The sequence below is a fragment of the Monodelphis domestica genome, chromosome 3, assembly GCF_027887165.1.
Source record: "Monodelphis domestica isolate mMonDom1 chromosome 3, mMonDom1.pri, whole genome shotgun sequence".
NCBI lineage: Eukaryota > Metazoa > Chordata > Mammalia > Didelphimorphia > Didelphidae > Monodelphis > Monodelphis domestica.
The window spans coordinates 238,368,137-238,390,773 of record NC_077229.1 but is presented as its reverse complement, the minus strand read 5'-3'; the positions used below and the strand labels follow the sequence as shown (position 1 = coordinate 238,390,773).

Below are 22,637 nucleotides of genomic sequence, written 5' to 3'. Positions count from 1 at the left end.
AGATAGGAAATACTCAACTCCTACGTACTTTGAAACTGACCCAAAGAAGGAAGAACAACCCAATCCATTGGGGAAGAGAATAGATTTGCGCCCTATAGGGGAGTAGAAGGGTAAAAAACAGACTGGTGGGGAGGGAAGCAGTACAAGGGAGGGAGAGGGTGGGGGGGAATTTTAAAAAGACTACAGGGGAAAATAAGGGAGGGAATAAGAAGAGAGGGGGGTAGAAAGGGAAGTAAAATAAGGGAGGGAACGGGGTGGGGAGGGGCTGACTATTAACAAACATTGGTATAGAAGGAAATAGTGAAAGAAGGAAAGGCAGGACCAGGAGTAGAAATCAAAATGCTGGGAAATACACAGCTAGTAATCACAACTCTGAATGTGAATGGAATGAACTGACCCATAAAATGCAAACGAATAGCAGAGTGGATTAGAATCCAAAACCCTACCATATGCTGTCTGCAAGAAACACACATGAGGAAGGTAGACACACATAGAGTGAAAGTAAGAGGATGGAGCCAAACCTATTGGGCATCAAATGATTAAAAGAAGGCAGGAGTAGCAATCATGATATCAGACAAAGCCAAAGTAAAAATAAATCTAGTTAAAAGAGATAGGGAAGGTAATTACATCCTGATAAAAGACAGTATAGACAATGAGGAAATATCTGTACTCAATATGTATGTACCAAATGTCAGAGCATCCAAATTTTTAAAGGAGAAACTAGAGGAGCTCAAGGATGAAATAGATAGAAAAACTATACTAGTGGGAGATCTGAACCTTCCCCTATCCGAACTAGATAAATCAAATCAAAAAATAAATAAGAAAGAGGTGAGAGAAGCAAATGAAATCTTAGAAAAATTAGAGTTAGTAGACATATGGAGAAAAATAAATAGGGACAAAAAGGAATACATCTTCTTTTCAGCAGTACATGGTACATTCACAAAAATTGACCATGTACTAGGGCACAAAATCATTGCAAACAAGTGCAAAAGGGCAGAAATAATAAATGCAACCTTCTCAGACCACAGTGCAATAAAAATAATAATTAGTAAGGCTACACGGATAGATAAATCAAAAAATTAATTGGAAACTAAACAATATGATTCTCCAAAACCAGCTAGTTAAAGAACAAATCGTAGAAACAATTAATAACTTCATTGAAGAAAATGACAATGGTGAGACATCCTTTCAACACCTATTGAATGCAGCCAAAGCAGTATTAATAATTAATAAAAATTAATAAAATTTATCCCTTGTCAAATAGTCAAATAGTCAAAGAACTATTGATTTAATAAATAAGACTAGAAGCTGGTACTTTGAAAAAACAAATAAAATTGACAAAGAACTAGTCAGTCTAATTAAAAAAGGAAAGAAAAAAACCAAATTGACAGTATCCAAGATGAAAAGGGAGACCTCACCTCTAATGAAGAGGAAATCAAGGCAATCATTAAAAACTACTATGCCCAATTATATGGCAAAAAATATGGCAATCTAAGTGATATGGATGAATACATACAAAAATATAAATTGCCTAGACTAAAAGAAGAAGAAATAAATTACCTAAACAACCCCATATCAGAAAAAGAAATTGAACAAACCATCAAAGAACTCCCTAAGAAAAATTCCCCAGGTCCAGATGGATTCACAAATGAATTCTATCAAACATTCAAAGAACAGCTAACCCCAATACTATACAAATTATTTGACAGAATAAGCCAAGAAGGGGTTCTACCAAATTCTTTTTACGACACAAACATGGTACTGATGCCAAAGCCAGGCAGGTTAAAAACAGAGAAAGAAAACTATAGGCCAATCTCCCTAATGAATATAGATGCAAAAATCTTAAATAGGATACTAGCAAAAAGACTCCAGCAAGTCATCACAAGGGTTATCCACTACGATCAGGTAAGATTCATTCCAGGAATGCAAAGATGGTTCAATATTAGGAAAACCATTCACATAATTGACCATATTAAGAAGCAAACCGACAAAAATCACATGATTATTTCAATAGATGCAGAAAAAGCCTTTGACAAAATACAACACCCATACTTATTGAAAACACTAGAAAGCATAGGAATAGAAGGGCCTTCCCTAAAAATAATAAACAGTATATACCTAAAACCATCAGCAAACATCATCTGCAATGGGGAAAAACTCAAAGCCTTCCCAATAAGATCAGGAGTCAAACAAGGATGCCCATTATCACCTCTATTATTTAATATTGTACTAGAAACACTAGCAATAGCAATTAGAGAAGAAAAAGAAATTGAAGGTATTAAAATTGGCAATGAGGAGACCAAGCTGTCACTCTTTGCGGATGATATGATAATTTACTTAAAGAATCCCAGGGAATCAATTAAAAAGCTAATCGAAATAATCAACAACTTTAGCAAAGTTGCAGGATACAAAATAAACCTGCATAAGTCATCAGCATTTCTATATATCTCCAACCCAGTTCAGCAGCAAGAATTAGAAAGAGAAATCCCATTTAAAGTCACCCGAGACAATATAAAATATTTAGGAATCTATCTGCCGAGACAAACACAGGAACTATATGAACACAACTACAAAACACTCTCCACACAATTAAAACTAGATCTAAATAATTGGAAAAACATTGATTGCTCATGGGTGGGACAAGCTAACATAATAAAAATGACCATCCTACCCAAACTTATCTATCTATATAGTGCCATACCCATTGAACTACCAAAAAAACTATTTTACTGAATTATAGAAAACCATAACAAAGTTCATTTGGAAGAATAAAGGATCAAGGATATCCAGGGAAATAATGAAAAAAAATACAAAGGAAGGTGGCCTTGCAGTCCCAGATCTCAAACTATATTACAAAGCAGCGGTCATCAAAACAATTTGGTACTGGCTAAGAGACAGGAAGGAGGATCAGTGGAATAGACTTGGGTTAAATGACCTCAGTAAGACAGTCTGACAAATCCAAAGACCCCAGCTTTTGGGACAAAAATCCAGTATTTGATAAAAACTGCTGGGAAAATTCGAAGACAGTGTGGGAGAGATTAGGTTTGGATCAAAACCTCACACCCTACACCAAGATAAACTCAGAATGGACGAATGACTTGAATATAAAGAAGGAAACTATAAGTAAATTAGGTGAACACAGAATAGTATACATGTCAGAACTTTGGGAAGGGAAAGATTTTAAAACCAAGCAAGACTTAGAAAGAGTCACAAAATGCAAAATAAATAATTTTGACTACATAAAATTAAAAAGTTTTTGTACAAACAAAACCAATGTAACTAAAATTAGAAGTAAAGCAACAAATTGGGAAACAATCTTCATAACAAAAACCTCTGACAAAGGTCTAATTACTCAAATCTATAAAGCTAAACCAGTTGTATAAAAAATGAAGCCATTCTCCAATTGAAAAATGGGCAAGGGACATGAATAAGCAATTTTCAGTTAAAGAAATCAAGACTATTAATAAGCACATGAAAAAGTGTTCTAGATCTCTTATAATCAGAGAGATGAAAATCAAAACAACTTTGAGGTATCACCTCACACCTAGCAGATTGTTCAACATGACAGAAAAGGAAAGTAATGAATGCTGGAGGGGATGTGGCAAAGTAGGGACATTAATGCATTGCTGGTGGGATTGTGAATTGATCCAACCATTCTGGAGGGCAATTTGGAACTATGCCCAAAGGACCATAAAAGACTGTCTGCCCTTTGATCCAGCCATAGCACTGCTGGGTTTGTACCCCAAAGAGATAAGGAAAAAGACTTGTACAAGAATATTCATAGCTGCGCTTTTTGTGGTGGCCAAAAATTGGAAAATGAGGGGATGCCCTTCAATTGGGGAATGGCTGAACAAATTGTGGTATGTGTTGGTGATGGAATACTATTATGCTCAAAGGAATAATAAAGTGGAGGAATTCCATGGAGTCTGGAACAAACTCCAGGAAGTGATGCAGAGTGAGAGGAGCAGAACCAGGAGAACATTGTACACAGAGACTGACACATTGTGGTACAAGAGAACGTAATGGACTTCTCCAGTAATGGCTTTACAATGTCCCTGAACAACCTGCAGCCATCTACGAGAAAAAACAAACAAACCAAAAAAACAATCCTCAAGCAGAGGACAAACTGAGGGAGTAAAAACACCGAGGAAAAGCAACTGCTTGACCACAGAGGTTGAGGGGACATGATCGAGGAGAGACCCTAAATGAGTGCCCTAATGCAAATACCAACAACAAGGAAATGGATTCAGAGCAAGGACCCATGTGATACCCAGGGGAATCACGTGTTGGCTAGGGAAGGGGTGTGGGGAATTGTGGGGGGGGGGGAGGAAAAGAAAATGATCTGTTTCCAATGAACAATGTATGAAAATGACCAAATAAAATAATGTTTTCTTTAAAAAAAATCCAGCTTCTTTTGTGAAACATCCATTGTTTTATCTCAGCTGAAAGTATTTTTCTCTTCATGTAGCAAATACCCTAAGGTACTTTCTGTATATCACACTATGCCAGAATCACAGAGTCCTATACTTTTGAGAGCTGGGCCTTAATGGCAATTTAGTCTATTACTTACCTGAAAATAACTGGCAAGTGTATTGTCAGACTTTATTAAGGGCCTACAAGAAAGGGAAATCAGCCACCTTTTAAAAAAATTTAGAATATATTTCCTCCCCCTCCTCCTTGAATTGACAAGTAGTTCCACTGGCTTATACATGTATCACTCTTCAAAACCTATTTTCATGTTATTCATATTTGAAGTAGAGTGATCTTTTAGCATCAAAACCCCAATCATATCGCTATTGAATTATGTGATCAATCATGTTGTTCTTCTCCATTTCTGTTTCCACAGTTCTTTCTCTGCATTTGGATGTTGTTTTTTCTCATAAATTCCCCTAGATTGTCCTGGGTCATTTCATTGCTGTTAGTAGAGAAGTCCATTACATTCTATTGTGCCACAATGTATCAGTCTCTGTGTACAATGTTCTCCTGCTTCTGCTCCTCTCACTATGTATCAATTCCTGGAGGTCTTTCCAGTTCACATTGAATTCCTCCAGTTTATTTTTCCTTTCAATACAATAGTATTCCATCACCAACATATACCACAAATTATTCATCCATTCCCTAATCAATAGACACCCCCTCATTTTCCAATTTTTTTGCCACTACAAAAGAGAGGCTATAAATATTGTTGTATAACTTTTTTTCCTTATTATCACTTTAGGGTACAAACCCAACAGTGATATGGCTGGATCAAAGGGCAGAAAGTCTTTTAGCGCCCTTTGGACATAGGTCCAAATTATCCTCCAGAATAGTTAGACCAATTTAGTTAGACAACTCCACTAGCAGTGTTTTAGTGTCCCACTTTTGTCACATCCCCTCCAACATTTATCATTTTCCTTTGCTGTAATATTGGCCAGTCTTCTAGGTATGCGATGGTACCTCAGAGTTGTTTTAATTTGCATTTCTTTAGTCAGGAGAGATTTAGAACACTTTTTATGTGCTTATTGATAGTTTTGATTTCATCATATGAAAGCTGCCTATCAGCCAACTTTCAAGAAAGTCTATTACATTTTTTCAGTAGCTCTAATTGTTAAGATATTTTTTACCTTAAGTGTAACATTTTTATCTTTGAAATTGCAATTTTTCCTTCTGTTAATGCATATGCAATCAACATTGTAGAGAAATCCATCTTGCCATCCAGGAACATAGGAGAGTAAAGGGATTAGAGAAAGGGAGCAGTGATAGAAAAGAAGGAAAATTGGGGGATGTGGTGATCAAAAGCTAAATATTTCTGAGTATAGATAGAAAGGAGAGAGGAAAGAATAAATACAGAGGGGCATAGTATGTAGAATAAAAATACCAAATAATCATAATAGTGATTTCTTTCAAAATTTTTATAATAAAGGTCTCATTTCTCAAATACATAAAAATAAGTTAAATGTAGAACACAATCCATTCCCGAATTGGTACATGGTCTAAGGATATGAACAGCCAGTTCTCAAATAAAATAATTAAAGTTATTTATTGTAATGTTAAAAAATACTTTAAATCAGTATTAATTATAATAATGCAAGTTTAAACAACTCTGAGGTAAAATCTCATACCTTTTAGCTTGGATATTATGACAGAAAAAGAAAATGACAACATTTGAGGAGATGTAGGAAAACTGAAACACTAATGTATTATTGTGGGGGATTATAAACTGATAAACCAACCTGGAAAATAATTTGTCTAGAAAGTAACTATGTCCAAAGGACTACAGAACAGTAAATACCATTTAACCCAGCAATATTATTTTGTATCAATAGATATAAAAAGAAAAAGGGAAATGATCTGTATGTACACAAATATTTAAATAAGCTCTTTTATTTGGAGCAAAGAATTTGAAAGTATACCCATCAGTTAGGAAATATCTAAGTAAGTTATAGTATATGATATAACGGGATCCTATTGTATGCTTTAAGAAATGACAAGAAGGAGAAACAGAAAAACTGGGAAAGACACAAACTGAAATAGAGTGAAGTAAGCATAACCAGGGGAAATTGTACACAATGACAGCAGTCTTGTACAATGAATGATTGTGAATCACTTGACTATTCTCAGCAATACAATGATCCTAGGCAATTCCAATGGACTCATGACAAAAAAATATGTACTTCCAGAAAAAAAGGACTAACCATTATAAAGTATTTATAGAGAGATATAGAAAGAGAGAGAAGTGGTAAGCAGTCTTATATAGATTTTACATATGCAGTAATAAAAACCAAACCAAAAAAGACCCTTTTCCATATTAATCTTTTGTGTAAGAAAATTCCAATAAAAATATTAAGAAAGTAAAAAAAAAAAGTCTTCAGTCAGACTCCATCAGTTCCTTCTCTGGAAACAAATAACATTTTTTTTTCAATCTTTAGACTTTTGACATTGTTTAGGATCATTGTACTGCCAAGAAAAGCTAAATCTTTCACTGTTGTTCACTGTACAGTATTCCTGTCACAGTGTATGGCTTTTTCCTGATTCTCTTCATTTTACTATACTTCAGTCCATTCAAATCTTTCCAGGTTTTTTTGAGCTCCTCCTGCTCATGAGTTTATATAGCACTATAATATTTCATTAGTCTATTCAATGTCACAGGTAGGAATAGGAAATACTTTTTTTTTATTTCCCTTTACTTTTCTGGACAGAGAAACTACAGTAAGGGATTGTGAGGGTTTTTCTTTTTTTAATTTTAGGGCAGACACACTAAATTAAAGAGGAAATGAAGAGGAATGAACACTGGATTTGGAATGAAAAAAATATGAGTCTGAAATAAAATCCTTCCTCTAAAGGGAGGTGGATTATTGGGAAGGCTTAGATAGATGGGAGATGAGAAAAAATTCACCTAGGGACCTTCCCAGGGCCAGTAAAGCACCACCCTTGCAATTATAGAAAAGTCTAGTTTATTGAGGGTAGGGAAATGATAAATAAAGTCCTAAATCTACACAGCTATAGCTCCTCCCACCAATCTACATTCCCCCTGGAAGGGTTTGCTCTTCTGGTCTTCCCAAGCACTTCCTACAGCTCACTGCTCTTATCTAAGATCCCAAAAGCTATCTAACTACCCTAACTAACCTTATTATTATGGATTATTTAAAAAGGGTTAAAGAGGGATGACTCACTGATAAACTGAGTTCTTACCTAAAGTCTGGGGTTGTTTTCTAGGTATGCTCAGAGTCCTGGCTGGCCGAACTCTGGGGTTTACCTTCACCAAGTGGATTTCTGACAGATGGATCTCAGGCAGGTAGTCTCTGTACTTCAGGGAAAGGCAGGTCTCCTCTGAGTCAGATCTTCTACCCAGGAATATCCAAAATTTTCCACAAGATAAGGATTTCCAGGGGATGCCAGAAAAAAAAGCTCCTCCCTACCAGGTCAGTAAAAAGCTAGATCCAGAGTGGCAGTTAATGCCTTTAAAAAACTCCCAAGATCCTTTTCCCCTTGTCAGAATTTTTCCCCATGGTTTGTCTAAATTTTCTTTCTTTCCTTTTAAAGCAAATCCATACTTTTCCCCTATCCCTTACTTATATTCCTACAAGTCTATATCACAACTCTGTTACATAAAAAATATTAAGGCAATTTTAATAATTTACATGGGTTATCTGTGCCTCAGTTGGTAAAATGGAGTAGATGAAACATATCTTTAAATTTCCTTCCAGCTCAAAATCATTTTAATCTATTAATGTTCATAGAGAATTTAGTTGCCTCTCATTGAATAGGGAGAAAAAAATGGAGTTCCGGTTAAAATTTATTCCCAGTATCATAGAATTCAGAGTTGAAAAGGACATTAATGGATATCTAGTACAATTCATGCTCCATGCTAGAACTTTCATCTAAATATAATAAGGTTTTATTAAATTATTTTTCCTATCTGCCTTTCACCCATATTTTTCTAAGGCTTCCCTATTTCTTCAACTCCTAGTTCTGAAGATTTAAAATTCTAGTTGACTATTTGTTGAGTTAATATTTAACTCTCCAATTTCATAATATTATAACACTACTACAACTAACTAATCCAATATATGTTTTGGAAATCCTTATGCTTAAAATCTAAAATGAGAACATTACTAACTTGATTCTACCTTTCTATACCTTTGGTTGTATTATGTCTCACAAATGAGCTTTTATACACAGATATCTATCTTTACTCTTGTGGTCTTCATTGTAGTTTCCATTTTTAAGTTATTTTCTTGAACTCATTGTACTTATATATCAAAATACTACTTTTGTCAAAGTAATAACATAAAAAATCAGGAAAAATGTACATATAAATTTGTGGGTTAACTATTAACAAGGTATATAAATATATATGTATATATATAAAATCCAAAATCAATACTTAGGGAAAATATATAAGAGGACCTTAGAGTTATTAAGGTCTCAAAGGAGCAAGAAATGGTGAAATAAAGAATATGTGAACACTAATTAAACATTAAAAAGCCAAATATTAGAAACAGTATGCACTCAGTTTTTAAGTCACCTAGACTCTTCCTTTGTTTGCATTTGGCCCACTTTGTGCCCAGGTGGCCACTTATATTCTCCTAATTGCCAAATACAATGCTCATGAAAGAATAAAAACTTGGCCTTGAGTGCCACATAAGAAAGAGGGCATCCAAAGGGAAATTAATAATTAATTCATCCAAAACAATATATCCTAGAGCCAACAACTGATTGCCTTGATTGCTCATTGACTGCTCTCCTGAATCAGACCTCCAGAGAGGACTACAAAAGAATAACATTGTCAATAAGGAACAATAGAGTGGAAGAAAGTTGGCAGCTTGTTATGCGGGAATCAAAGCCCATATGTTAGCTCTTACTTTAGGCATTTCCTAATAAATCACTCCCAATATTACTTTATATTTATTTTGTATATATATATAGCAATATATATATGTATATTTGTCCATATTACTTCCCTAAGCATTATATAAGTACTTTGAGGGAATATTGTTTGTATTCAAATAGTTTCTCCCCATTCTCTTGTCCTTTGCCATTTGAATGGATTTTGAGGGTTTTAACATGGAGATCAACTTGGAAAAAACTTCGATGACATTTCAAAGCAGAGAGAATGATGAATTTGATTTGATGAACATTTCATATCAATTTTTGGCAGAGAGAGGTAGGTGTTAACATTTTTTCTTTATTAATTATCTTGACTTTATAATGTTTTACTCTTTATAGAAAACTATTTTTCCTTACAAAAAAAAAGTAGCAATAGGAATTTCTAATCTCCTTCATCCCCAGTGTACACTCTTCTCTCAGATATACTCTTGTATTGACAAGTACCTTTCATCACCGCTTTCTCCAAATAAACTAGCTCCCTTGTCATTTCTCCATACCCAATCTCCAGGGCAGTGATACCTATGGAACAGGTACCAAAGATGGCACTTAGAACCCTCTCTGTGGGTATGCCTGTCATCACCCTCCAGAGTTCATTATTAGAAAGCCAGAGGGACTTGGGGAGGAACTGCTCCCCTCCTCCCTCCATGACCCTGAGGACATTCCTCACTTGACCTACCCCTCTAACCACTAGCCAAATAGGAACACTTCCTCTCCTCCCTGTCTGGGATAAAGGTAGCTTTGGGGAGTGAGGAATGGAAACTCAGTTTCTGGGATGGGAGTGGGGCCCAGGACTCCGCCTCTAAAAGTTTCACCATCACTACCCTAGGGGAAAAAAAGAGCATTATGTTTGATAAGCAATACTGAACAATGTGGTAATGTTTGAAATTCCTTCTAGGATTCAAAATTATTTTGGGGGGGAGGAGAGAGTTATTTATGTTTTTATAAGCATTCAAAGATGAACATAATTAAGAAAATATAAATTTCACTAGATAATGTAAATATTTAATTGATTCATGTATAAATATTGCCAATATTCCCCAATCAATGAGAATTCTTCAGCTCTACAACTAATAATATAAACTATTGAACAGTTTACCCTCTAACACTGGAGAAATTAAAATTAAGGATTCACTGGCTTTTGATACTTTTAGTGTTTTTTTTTTTAAACTTAAGTGCTGTGTAAATAATTTGTGCTCATTCAAAGTTCAATTGATTACTTAGACCTACAAAATATGTGTTTCTCTTTTTGATGATTAATGGCCTGTGTTTCACAACTAACAGTTTCTAATTGTATAGGATTTCAAGGTGCACTTATGGGGCAAGATTATTTGTAATGAGGCTAAAATTAATCTGGCACATTGGTTTGAAAGTGTGACTATGTGTATGACATAACTACCTGTAACTTAAAAAACATAACTACAATACACATTTTGTTGATGTCAATTTCATGATTCAGAAAAATTACAAGTTTTATTCTGGAAATAGTAGTAGTAGTCTCTCAGTGACCAAGAATGACAATTGTCTTTGTGCATTATCATCTACGGTGTACCCTCATGTGGCTTTGAAGTCCAAAGACTGAGGCGCAAAGTTTGTGGCACATGGGGCATTGGACGCCAGTTGTTACGGGAGGTGCGGCTGTGGCCTGGTGTTGGCGTTCACGTGCAGGGACAAGACATCTACGTCGTTCATCTTCAAAGGTGGTGGCGGCATGGTTAATGTGGGTTCGCCAGCTGCTTCTGACAGAGGCAGCGAGTTCTAGTTGCTTTGGTGTCATGCCAGCCCACTTCAAGTTGGACTTTAGCTGATCCTTGAATCTTTTCTTTGGTCGGCCTTGTTTCCTGAGTCCAGCTGACAGTTCACCATAGAATACCTGTCTTGGTATTCGCTGTGGGTCCATGCGGATGAGGTGTCCAGACCATCGTAGCTGGGTTCTGAGGACCATGACTTCTATGCTGGTGGAGTTGGCTCTGTTGAGGACTTCCTGGTTGGTGATTCGGTCCTGCCATCGGATCCTCATGATTGACCGGAGGGAGCGTTGGTGGAATTGCTCCAGCTGTTTCATGTGCTTCCGGTACAGTGTCCATGTCTCACAGCCGTACAGGAGCGAGCTGAGGACCACTGCGTTGTACACTTTGAGCTTCGTCGCAGTGCTTACACCGCTGTGTTGGAGGACTTTGCAGCTCAGCCGCCCAAGTGCCTGGCTGGCCTTTTGGATCCTGGCATTAATCTCATGGTCTAGGGACCCGTCGTTGGCGATGGTGCTGCCCAGGCACTTGAAAGTGTTGACGTTAGAAAGCTGCGTGCTATCGATTGTAATGCACGGCTGGTTAGTTGGCCTCCCTGGTGCAGATTGGAACAGCACCTTTGTTTTGCTGAGGCTGATAGTCAGGCCAAACAGTTTTGTTGCAGTGGAGAACCTGTCCACAATGGTTTGGAGATTATTTTCTTGGTGGGCCATGAGAGCACAGTCATCTGTGAAGAGAGCTTCCAGGATGAGTCTCTCTGTTGTCTTTGTTTTTGCAGTCAGGAGGCGAAGGTCAAATAGTGAGCCATCCAGCAGGTATTTGATGTAGACACCCAGGTCTAGATCCATCACAGCATGTTGTAATACTTGGGTGAAGTATAGATTGAATAGCACCAGAGCTATTATATATAGCCATATATATATATATATATGAATAGCACCGGAGCTATATAAGGACATAGCCTTGTTTCACGCCATTGGAGATGTTGAAGTGACTGGAAGTCTCTACACCAGATAGGACTTCCCATGTCATGTCGACATGAAAGAGCTGGATCAGTTTGATGAATTTTTCTGGGCAATCGAGCTTGCTGAGGATCACCCACAATGCGTCCCTATTCATTGTGTCGAACGCCTTTGTCAGGTCTATGAAGACAATGTAGAGGCTCAGGTTCTGCTCAAGGCATTTTTCCTGCATTTGCTCACTGTGAAGACCATGTCGATGGTGCTGTGATCTGGTCAGAAGCCACATTGTGACTCAGGCAGGTTCTGCTCTGAAACAGATGACAGGAGTCTGTTGAGTATAACACGGGCAAGGATCTTTCCAGCAGTGGAGAGTAGTGAGATGCCTCTGTAGTTGTCACAGGCTGATCATGTGCCTTTGTTCTTGTATAGGGCTATGATGGAGGCATCTCTGAGTTCTGGGGGCATATCTTCCTCTTCCCATATGCTGGTCAGCACTATGTGGAATGCCTGGAGCACCTTTCCAGTTAAGGCCTTGTACAGCTCGGTTAGGATCCCGTCTTTACCGGGTGCCTTGCCTGCACTCATTTGTTTAATGTCTTTTTGGACTTCCTCTATTGAAGGAGGGACATCAAGTTGTTCAGTGGTTGGTTTTGGGGGATCTGGTCAAGGGCACTTTGGTTGACTGAAGAGGGTCGGTTGAGAAGCTGACTGAAGTATTCTTTCCACCTCTTGCTGATGCCTTTTTTATCTTTTATGAGAGTGTCACCGTCAGAGGATAGCAAGGGAGTGGTGGTGGGTTTTAATGGCCCATAGACAGTCTTGAGGGCACTGAAAAATTGTTTGTTGTTTTAATAGAGGAAAGAAAAAAGATACATATTACTTTGGGATGATATTAGGAAAATAAGTACTTTATTACAAATCATATATGTACATATATCACATATATACATTTGTATTTGCATGTGTGTATACATATAAACATACTTTCACACATATATTTTCCAATATATCAAACTATTAAAAGAATAAACTTTAAACAAGGACCATAATTGAATTGTTTAGTATATACTTAAATTTGTGTTCGATTCTGACTCCTGACTGCATTCTCTACATGGGTATTTTAGACATCTGAATATTTTAATTTTTAAAACTGTCCTTTATTTGGTACTTGAATGACTTGAGACTTTTAATTGATTTATTTTTTACTTTCTTTTATTTTTTAAAATTAAATTTAATTATTTCACAATTGCTTTCTGACATTTTGCAAATCAGATTCTCTCCCTCCCTTCCTTTCCTTGCCCTCCAAAGCAGTAAATGGTCTGTTGTAGCTTATATCAGTGCTTTCATGCAATACACACTTCCATATGCCCAATACCATGATAGAGGATACACAAAATTTATGCACTAAAAATTCACAACTAAAATGAAGTGAAAGATGACATTATTTGATTTGCAATTAGATTCCAACAGTTTCTTATTTGTCTCTGGATAGCATTTTTTTTTCATGAGTTCCATGGGGTTATTGTGGGAGCTTGTCTTACAGATAGTATTTTGGTCCTTCACAATTGATCATCATACAGTATTTCTGTTATCTTTTATACCTCTTTCCTGATTTTGCTCATTTCACTTTGCATCAGTTCAGATAAGTCTCTCCAGATTTTCCTGAACTTATCCTTCTTGTCATTTCTTTTGGTACAATAGTATTTCATTACAATTATATATCACAACTTATTCATACATTTCCCTATTTAATGAACATCCCTTCAGTTTCCAGCACTTTGCTACTATAAAGGGAGGTGCTATTTTTAAGGACCTTTCCCACTATATTGATCTCTTTGGGACATGGGTCTAGTCGTAACATTTCTGGGTCAAATGATACGTGTAGTTTTGTGATCCTTTAGTTGTGGTTCCAGAGGACTCTCCAGAATGATTTTCTAGATTACTCTCCAGAACTCTCCAATAGCATATTCATATCCTGGTGTTCCCATATCCACTCCAACATTCAGCATTTTCCTTTGTTGTCATATTAGCCAATCTGATAGGCACAAGATGGTTTCATAAAAGTTGTTTTAATTCACATTTATCTAAATAATAGTGATATGGAGCAATTGTTCAGATAACTACAAATACTTTTAATTTGTTCATCTGAGAACTGCCTGTTCATTTTCTTTAACCATTTATCAACTGCAGAATGTTTCATATTCTTTATACATTTGACTCAATTCTCTGTATATTTGAAAAAATGTGGCTTTTGTCAGAGAAACTTGCTTTATAATTTCCCCCCAATTTGTTATTTCCCATCTAGTCTTGGTTTTATAAGTTTTGTTTGTAGAAAAACTTTTAATTTGATGTAATAAAATTGTCTTTCATTTTTATGTTCTCTATGCCTTGTTTAATCATAATGCTTTCCTTATCCAAAATCTGAAAAAAATATTTTTAATTATACCCTAAATTATTTATGGTAGCCCCTTTTGTTTCTAAATAAATATCTATTTTGACTTTATCTTAGTGTATGATTTGAGATTTTATTCCATGCTTAGTTTCTGCCATATCCTTTTCTAATTTTCCTAGAAGTTTTTGTGAGACAGTGAGTTCTTCCCCCAATAGCTTAGATCTTACTGTGTGTCAGTTACCTAAGTCATTCCATTGATCTACTAATATATTTCTTGGCCATTACCAAATTTGATGAGTTTTTGATGATTACTAGTTTCTACTATATTTTGAAATCTGATATGGCTAGGCTTCTAATTTTCATTAATTTACTTGATACTTGATGTTTTTCTTCTTTCACATTAATTTATTATTTTATCTAGTTCATAGAAAAAAAATTTGGTCGTTTGAATGGAATGGCACTGAATAAGTAAATTAATTAAGTTGAAGTGTCATTTTTATTTTATTGGATCAACCTATCTATATTTTTTCTAGTTATTTAGATCTGGTTTTATTTGTGTGAAAAGTATTTTGTAATCGTGTTTTTATAGTTGCTGGATTTCTTTTGTTAAGTATACCCCTAGGTATTTTAAATTGCCTACTATTATTTAAAATAGAATTTCCTTTTTATGTCTCTAGCTATAGAGATTTGTTGGTAGTAAATGGAAAATGCTCAGAATTTATGTGGGTTTATTTTGTATCCTGCAATTTTGCTTAAGTTAATTATTTCAATTAATTATTCCTTAATTCCCTAGGATTCTCTATGTATACTATCATATCATCTGCCAAGAGTGATAAATTTGTTTCTTCATTGCCTCTTCAAATCCCTTCAATTTATTTTCCTACTTTTATTGCTATTTTTAAAATTTCCAAAACAATATAAAATAGTAGGGATGATCATGGCCATTATTACCAAACTTCTGATATTATTGGTTTCTAGTTTGTCTCCTTTACAGTGAATATTTGCTGATGGTTATAGATTAATATGCTTTATCACTTAAAGGAAAGGTCTTTTTATTCCAAAGGTTTCTACTGTTTTTGTAAAGAATGGTTTTTTATTTTGTCAAAAGCTTTTCTTGCATCTATTGAGATAATCATATGGTTTCTTTTGCTTTTGTTATTAATATGGTAAAAATATGCTGAATATGCTAAAATTGAACCATCCCTGAAATCCTGGTATAAAGCCTATCTAATGTAAAAATAAATTTGGTGAGTTATAAAATAAAATATTTAGGTGGAAAAACTGTTCCTATATAGGTTAAAAACTCTTCAGATACTTTTGATAAAGATAATCAAATGTGAACTTCCCTTCAGGGCCAGGTGCAAAGACACTAAAGAGACTCTTATTATAAAATAAAGAATTTATTGAAATATAAAAGGATAAATAGAGGATTTCTAATTCTATGGGATTCAAAATCCACCCAAATAAACTACCAGGTTCTGCAAGGAACCACTTCTCCTGTGTTTCACAGCTTACACTACTCCTCCCTTATCTGACTAACCCAAATTTATACTATTTAAATAAAAACTACCTCTATTATCCTTATAAATCTTATCTTTGCCATCAAATTATAAAATAGCAAAGGCTAGCTGGTTGAGGTTCAACAAGAATCAAGTTAGGACTCTAAGTCTTAATGGACTCAGTGTCCCAACAAAAGACCAGGTTTTTCTTTGGTCTTCTCAGAATTAAACTATCCATAAAAACCACAATAGACATTCAATAGTGTTTCCCAAGTTGGGAAGGGAAAACATTAAGCTCCTTCAGATCTTTCCCTCAGACAGAGATAGAAGCAAAGCTGTTACTCTCTTCAGCCCTGAGAGAGATTCTCTGAGAGTGTCTGCCAACTGCCAGAGAGAGTAATTGACATAGAAAAACAGTTATAACTGTCCCATCTGAAATTAACATGCTCTCTCAGCTCTGCTTCAAACTCCAGTTCTTTTCTCAAGCAGCCATTTTAGTTCTTATCGCTAAACTAATAAAACAATATTTATTTTCTAATATACCTTACATATATAGTGTAAAACTTATCTGTTCATGACATATGATTCTTGTGATATTATGCTGGAATCTCTTTGGTAGGATTTTATTTAAAATTTTGCATCAATCTACATTAGAGATATTGATCTATTGTTTTCTTTTTCTATTTTAATTCTTCCTGATTTAGGTATAAGTATCATATTTGTATGATAAAAAAGAATTTGGAAGAATTCTTTCTCATATTTTTCAATATTGTACTAGAATGAATTGGTCTTTAAATATTTGGTAGAATTCACCTGTAAATTCTATCTAGCCCTAGAGTTTGTTTTCTTTTATTTTGTTTTGTGAGGAATTCTTTGATTGTTCAATTCATTTTCTATAATGAGAATGTTTAATTATTCTATTTCTTCTTTTGTTAATCCAAGAAATTTGTATTTTTTTGAAAATTTTTGCCTCTTTTACTTAGATTGTCATTTGTCACTTATGTCGTATGTCACTTAGATTTATTGGCATGTAGTTGTGCAAAATTATTTCATCTTTATTGGTTGTGTAATATTAATAGGGAAATATGGGGGATTGAAAAAATAGGGGATTCAGAAGGTTTGTAGCAGGGAATGGAGGAGTTGAAAGGTGAGAGGGAACATGGCTGCTGGTGAGGCAGAGAGAGATGCCCTCTGCCAGAGGCTATAATTTGAATAAAATGGAGTGTCCAAGAAATGAGCCACTTATGATAGCCTGCGGGGATGTCTTCTCACTGGATTGCTGCCAAAGTTGCCCCAGAGCAGGTAAACATGGACCCTCCTGAGGAACAACCCTTTCCCCAGAATTTGGTCGCTCAGCAGGGGTCCAACAAGGAAGGTTTGTAATTGGATGACTGAACTGAGGTTCAGCTCTCACTATGCTCCAGAAAAGATAATCCACTTTTCTGACTGTGATATTCAAATAAGATAAATTTTAATAACCAGTTTTGATTGGAGAGGAATCAGGGAAAAGGGAAGAGTGATATCCCTAAATGAGGTTGGAGTCATTCTCAGCTTTGAAGCTGAGGCCAGGCCTCACAGGCTGGTGGAGGGTTTCTCTTATCCCTGTTTACAGTATATCTGTGCTAGTTTTCTTAATTTCAAAATCATAGCAGTAGACAGCAAGCAACAAGAAAAGTTCTGATCTTTAGAGCTAGTTGGTCCTATCTCTTCAGGCTGAATAAAATAGAAACACCCTATCCAGACTGGAAGCCAAAGCTCCTCCTACTCCCAATGCCAGGAAGGAAGTGTTAGTCATAAGACACATTGCCACTCCCAGTTTCCCCTTCCCCCACCAACTGTTAGTCTTGACAATTTCTTCTTTCTCTAATATTCCTATTGTTGCCTATTCTAACACAGTGGCAGAAAGTCCAGAACCTGTTCTAGTTTCCTTTCCACAGTTATGTTTTTATCTTTCTTTTTTTTACTGGGAATGTGATATCTTTTCTTTAAGTCAAATTAACTAATGGTTTACCTATTTTTTCATTAAAATAACTTATTATCTTATGTATTAGTCCAACAATGATCTTATTTTTAATTTTATTTCTCACTTCTTCAATTTTTACAATTCCTAATTTGATGTTCACTTGGGCTTTTTACATTGATTCTTTTTCTATTTTTTTGGTTGTTGTTTCATCCTCAATTCCTCAAACTGCTCTTTCTCTATTTTATTGAGGTAAACATTTAGAGATACAAATTTCTGAGAAGCACAGCTTTGTTTGGATACCATAAATTAGGGTATGTTGTTCTTGTCATTCCTTTTTCTGAAATTATGGATCATTTCTATTATCCATCCTTTGATTCATTCATTCTTTAGTATAAAATTATTTCTGTAGGATTTCTAGTTCCTGAACCAAGATGGTTAAGTAGAAACAGGTAAGCTCAACACTACCAAGGGAATCCTCCCCAACTGATCTTAAAATAATGCCGCAAAATGAATACAGGAGTGAAAGAACCAATAAGGAGACAGAGTGAAGCAACTTTCATGGAGAAAACAGCTTGAAAGGTAGGCAGAGAACATCTGGAGCATTGGGGTGAAAGTGGAACACAACCAGCAAGAAGTAAGGAGCAAGTCAACAGTAAGCCTCATACCCATCTACTGTTCCAGGGTCTGAACCTCCACTTAAGCCAACATCCAGACCTGACCCTGCCTGAGCCAAGAGTGGTCCAACCCAACACAGACCCCTTAAAGTCCCAAACAAATCTTCAGTGAAGTCCAGAATTTCAGCCCAGGGTACATATACTGCACAGCCTGATCTTAATGGGACCAGAGAGAAGACAGGAGTCCCAGCCTGAGATTTTGATGAGGACATAGGTCCCAGTTTGGGGTAGTTGGTAGACCCAGAGCTGCCTCCACCCCCAAACCCTGACAAGGGCAGCCTCCAGGGTGAAGACTTGAGGGAGTCTGGCTGACCCTTGCCAAAGCTCAAGGCAGAGCCACAGGCAGGACAGTCTTCTGCATGCTGTATGCCTGATCTGATTAAGTCAAGAGTGAGACAAAAAAACACACACCAAGTCTTAGACTTAGAATTTGAGCTGTTCCTGATCTGATCGAGTCCAGAGTGTGACCAAAAGCCTATCCCAAGCCTGAGACTAGAATTGGAGTAATTAGCAGTCTCAGTAGTTAATTTAATCTGCAGTGGAGGTAGCTCTCCAAGTTACCAGACTATATATAGGCCAGTGTACCATCTTGGAAGAACTTAATCTTGTAGAAACCTAGAAATAAGGGTAAGGGTAGCATCAAAGAAGCACTTAAGTTTAAGAGGGTGCCCTAACATTCCAGAGAAAAAAAGACTACTTTTAAAAAGGCTGAGAAAATGAGGAAACATTAAAAAGGAAAACAAAACACACACACACACACACACACACACACACACATACACCCCTCCCCCCCTTAACCTTAGAGAACTTGTAAGGAGACAAAGATGAAATCACAGGCACAGAAGGGGACAATGAAAACAAAGCAAACATACATAAAGTCCAAAAGAAAAAAAAAATGCATTCATCCTGGAAGAGCTCATAAAAGATTTTTTTTAAAAATCAATTAAAATAGGGAGAGGAAAAATGGGGAAGAGAAATAAAAGGAATGTAAGAAGATAGGGACCAAACGAAAAAGGTGGCTCAAATGCTGATTAAAGAAAATGGTTACTTAAAAATTAGAATTGGGCAGCAAATTGGGAATTTTCCACAAAGGATAAGGATCTAAATGTACAAAAATACTTATCTTCACTCTTTTTCTGGTGGCAAAGAATTGGAAACTGAGAAAATGCCTATCATTTGGGGAATGGCTGAACATGTGGTACATAATTGTCATGAAATATTGTTTTTTCTCTAAGAAATGACAATCAGGATGCTCTTTGGAAAGGGAAAAAAACATCACATAGAGTAAGAAGAGGAAATGAGTTTCTTTCCTTGGAGTCTTAGACTGAAGAGGAATGTGATCTAATTTGGGGCTGCATGGTGGGAGATACCTAAGAAAGCATTCAGACACACGTGACTGATGCCTTTTCTTTCTCTGGCCCAAATTGTATTGTTTAATCCATAATTATGAATTAAAATACAATCTCCAGGTGCCAACTGAAGCTTACTTCATAAAACAAAACAAAACTGTTTCCATTGGGTCTTTTATGTATATATTTTTATATACAACATGAGTAATGTGAAAATATGTTTTTCATGAGTACACATAGATAATCTATATCAAATTGCCAGCCTTCTTAATAATAGGAGGAATGGAGAGACTTTGAAACTTTAAAATGCAAACATACATGCATGCATATATATGCATATATTTTTATGTATATGTACATTTATATGTCAACAGATAGGTAGTTAGAAATAATTTTTCTGTGATCCTGGGGATGTCACTCACTTAAATTGTTTGCCTTTATTTTCTCAATTATAAAATGAGGATAATAATACCTGCCTGTCAGGGTTGTAACAATAAGATGAGATGAATATTTGTAAATGCATTAAATATAATGGATGGGATGTACTAGGTATTATAAAAATGCTTTTTCCTTAACTTTTCCCATTTCTCCTCATTAAATATATTAGATAAGAGATAAACTAAGTCAATGATACTATTTTGGAAATAATTCTAACAATATGTATGAAAAATGATATGGGAAAGCATAGTTAATTATGATTAATTATAGTATTGGAGAGGCAGTAATTGATGGGGGAAGGAGTTATAGATAAGCTGAACAGATCTCTGAGATTATAATTAGCAGGAAATGAGAAAAGTATAGCTTTATTAATAAAACAGAAAATGATATAAGGTTTGGAGGAAACATATATTAGTTGTTGTTGTAGGTTTTTGTTTTTGTTTTTTTAACTAACATCCATATAATATAAACCAGAAAAAAAATTATTGTTCCAGAATTTGTTTGGAATTAAAAGAAAATTGCATGCAGACTTCCATTTAATATAATACTCATTACTGATATATTCTTAGACCTGGACTATTAATCATAAACTAGGAAACAGGAAGCTATGTAATGATAATCAGTAATGATAATTCACACTGAATTCAGAAGAGTTGGGTTCAAATTTTCTTCTGAGCCTTTTTACCTTGGGTAAGTCATTTAACCACCCTGAATATAGGATTCTTCTTACATAATAGAAAAGATCAGACTAGATGGTCTCTGAAATCCAGTGGCTAATATTAGAAATATATTTTAAATGAATTCACATGTATTATTCATATTGTATCTCAATGCCTTCTCAATTGGTGAGAAAGAAGCTTAAAGGATAGAGAGAATATGGAACTTAATTTAAAAAAAAAGAACAAAATAAATAATTAATTTTAAAAGGTTTTATGTTTTTCTGTTATCCATATTTATCTATGATAATTTTTCTACACAATTAAGTAACTTTGTTCAAACACTGACAAGTATAATGGGCAAAAATAACACCTTAAATACTCTGCTATCCTTCAGTTCATTTATCAAATTTTACTAACATAAGTGAAAACGAACAAATGCAATATTAATGAAAATGAAGGTCACAAAATAGAATGTAGTTTGGATTTACACAATGTGTTACGCAATTTTTCACCAAGTAAGTACATTATCATTCACCATATTTTTAAAAATTATTTGCATATTTCCTCTGTAAAAGATACCTCAGTTTGTATCTGATAGGCTATTAACTAGATAGTAGACATCTAAAAAAGAATTTTAGAGAGAAAAACAGAAATGAAATTCTATCTATTCAAGAAATTGCATAGATATGTATATATATTTCTGTTCATAAACAGAAAAAGAACTTGAGAAATCACACATCATGTATAAATAGATGAAAATTTATCAGAATGGGCACATGCCATGAGAATATCTGATTCAAAGTATCCTAGAAATCCAAAAAAATAAAATTGCTATTACTATTTTAATTGTCATCACAACTAATCAGCTTCAGCCCCATCCATACACATTTAAACATATAATTTTAATGGGTAAAGGATAGTTTCATAATTTGCAATTAATTCACTTTAAATTTTGTTGCAAGAATAGGATGTAAAGAAAGGGTATGCTAATTAAGGCAAAAATGATGACTTCTATAATAATATGTAACCCAGCAAGTTGAACTAAATTTCACATACAAAATGTACAATACATGACCATATCAATGAATTTGAAACAATTAAAGTCCTATGTTTGCTAGGTGCTAAAATGATTTCATTGGTGGTATCATGAGATTATTAAACAGGTCAGAGAAAGGAAAGCATACTTCTGAGTTTATTGATACATGAATTGATCCTTGCTTCATGTTCTGTTTTAATCTTGATCTGAATGTACAATATAATGAAAAATATGCAACTTTTTAAAGGTTTATTGGTGCCATCTAATAATCAATATGTCATAAATCTAGGTACTTAGTCATGTACATCAGAAGAACCTAATGCCTATTTTCTATAAGCAAGCCAGTCTTAGACCCTCCCAATTCTCAGATGTCTATGTTTATGAGAAAACAGAATAACATGGGATATAACTAATGCTGGGTGGAAAGAGTACAGATGATCTGAAATTTAATTCTACTTCTACTATGTAACTTTGTTAGTTTTAATTTTAATTTATTTTCATTAAATGCTTAGTAACCCCACCATCACCAAAAATATTTAATTAAACAAATG

General features: G+C 35.0%; 1 protein-coding gene across 1 annotated transcript in view; it reads right to left on the bottom strand.

The window, feature by feature from the left end:
• The window catches only part of LOC100020873 (ubiquitin domain-containing protein UBFD1-like), an 87,208-nt gene extending 68,392 nt beyond the window's left edge, over positions 1-18,816 (bottom strand). The window contains 1 exon segment of the mRNA XM_056821062.1: positions 18,596-18,816. Coding sequence (XP_056677040.1) covers positions 18,596-18,816 — 221 coding nt within the window.
• Positions 18,817-22,637: the final 3,821 nt, after the last annotated feature.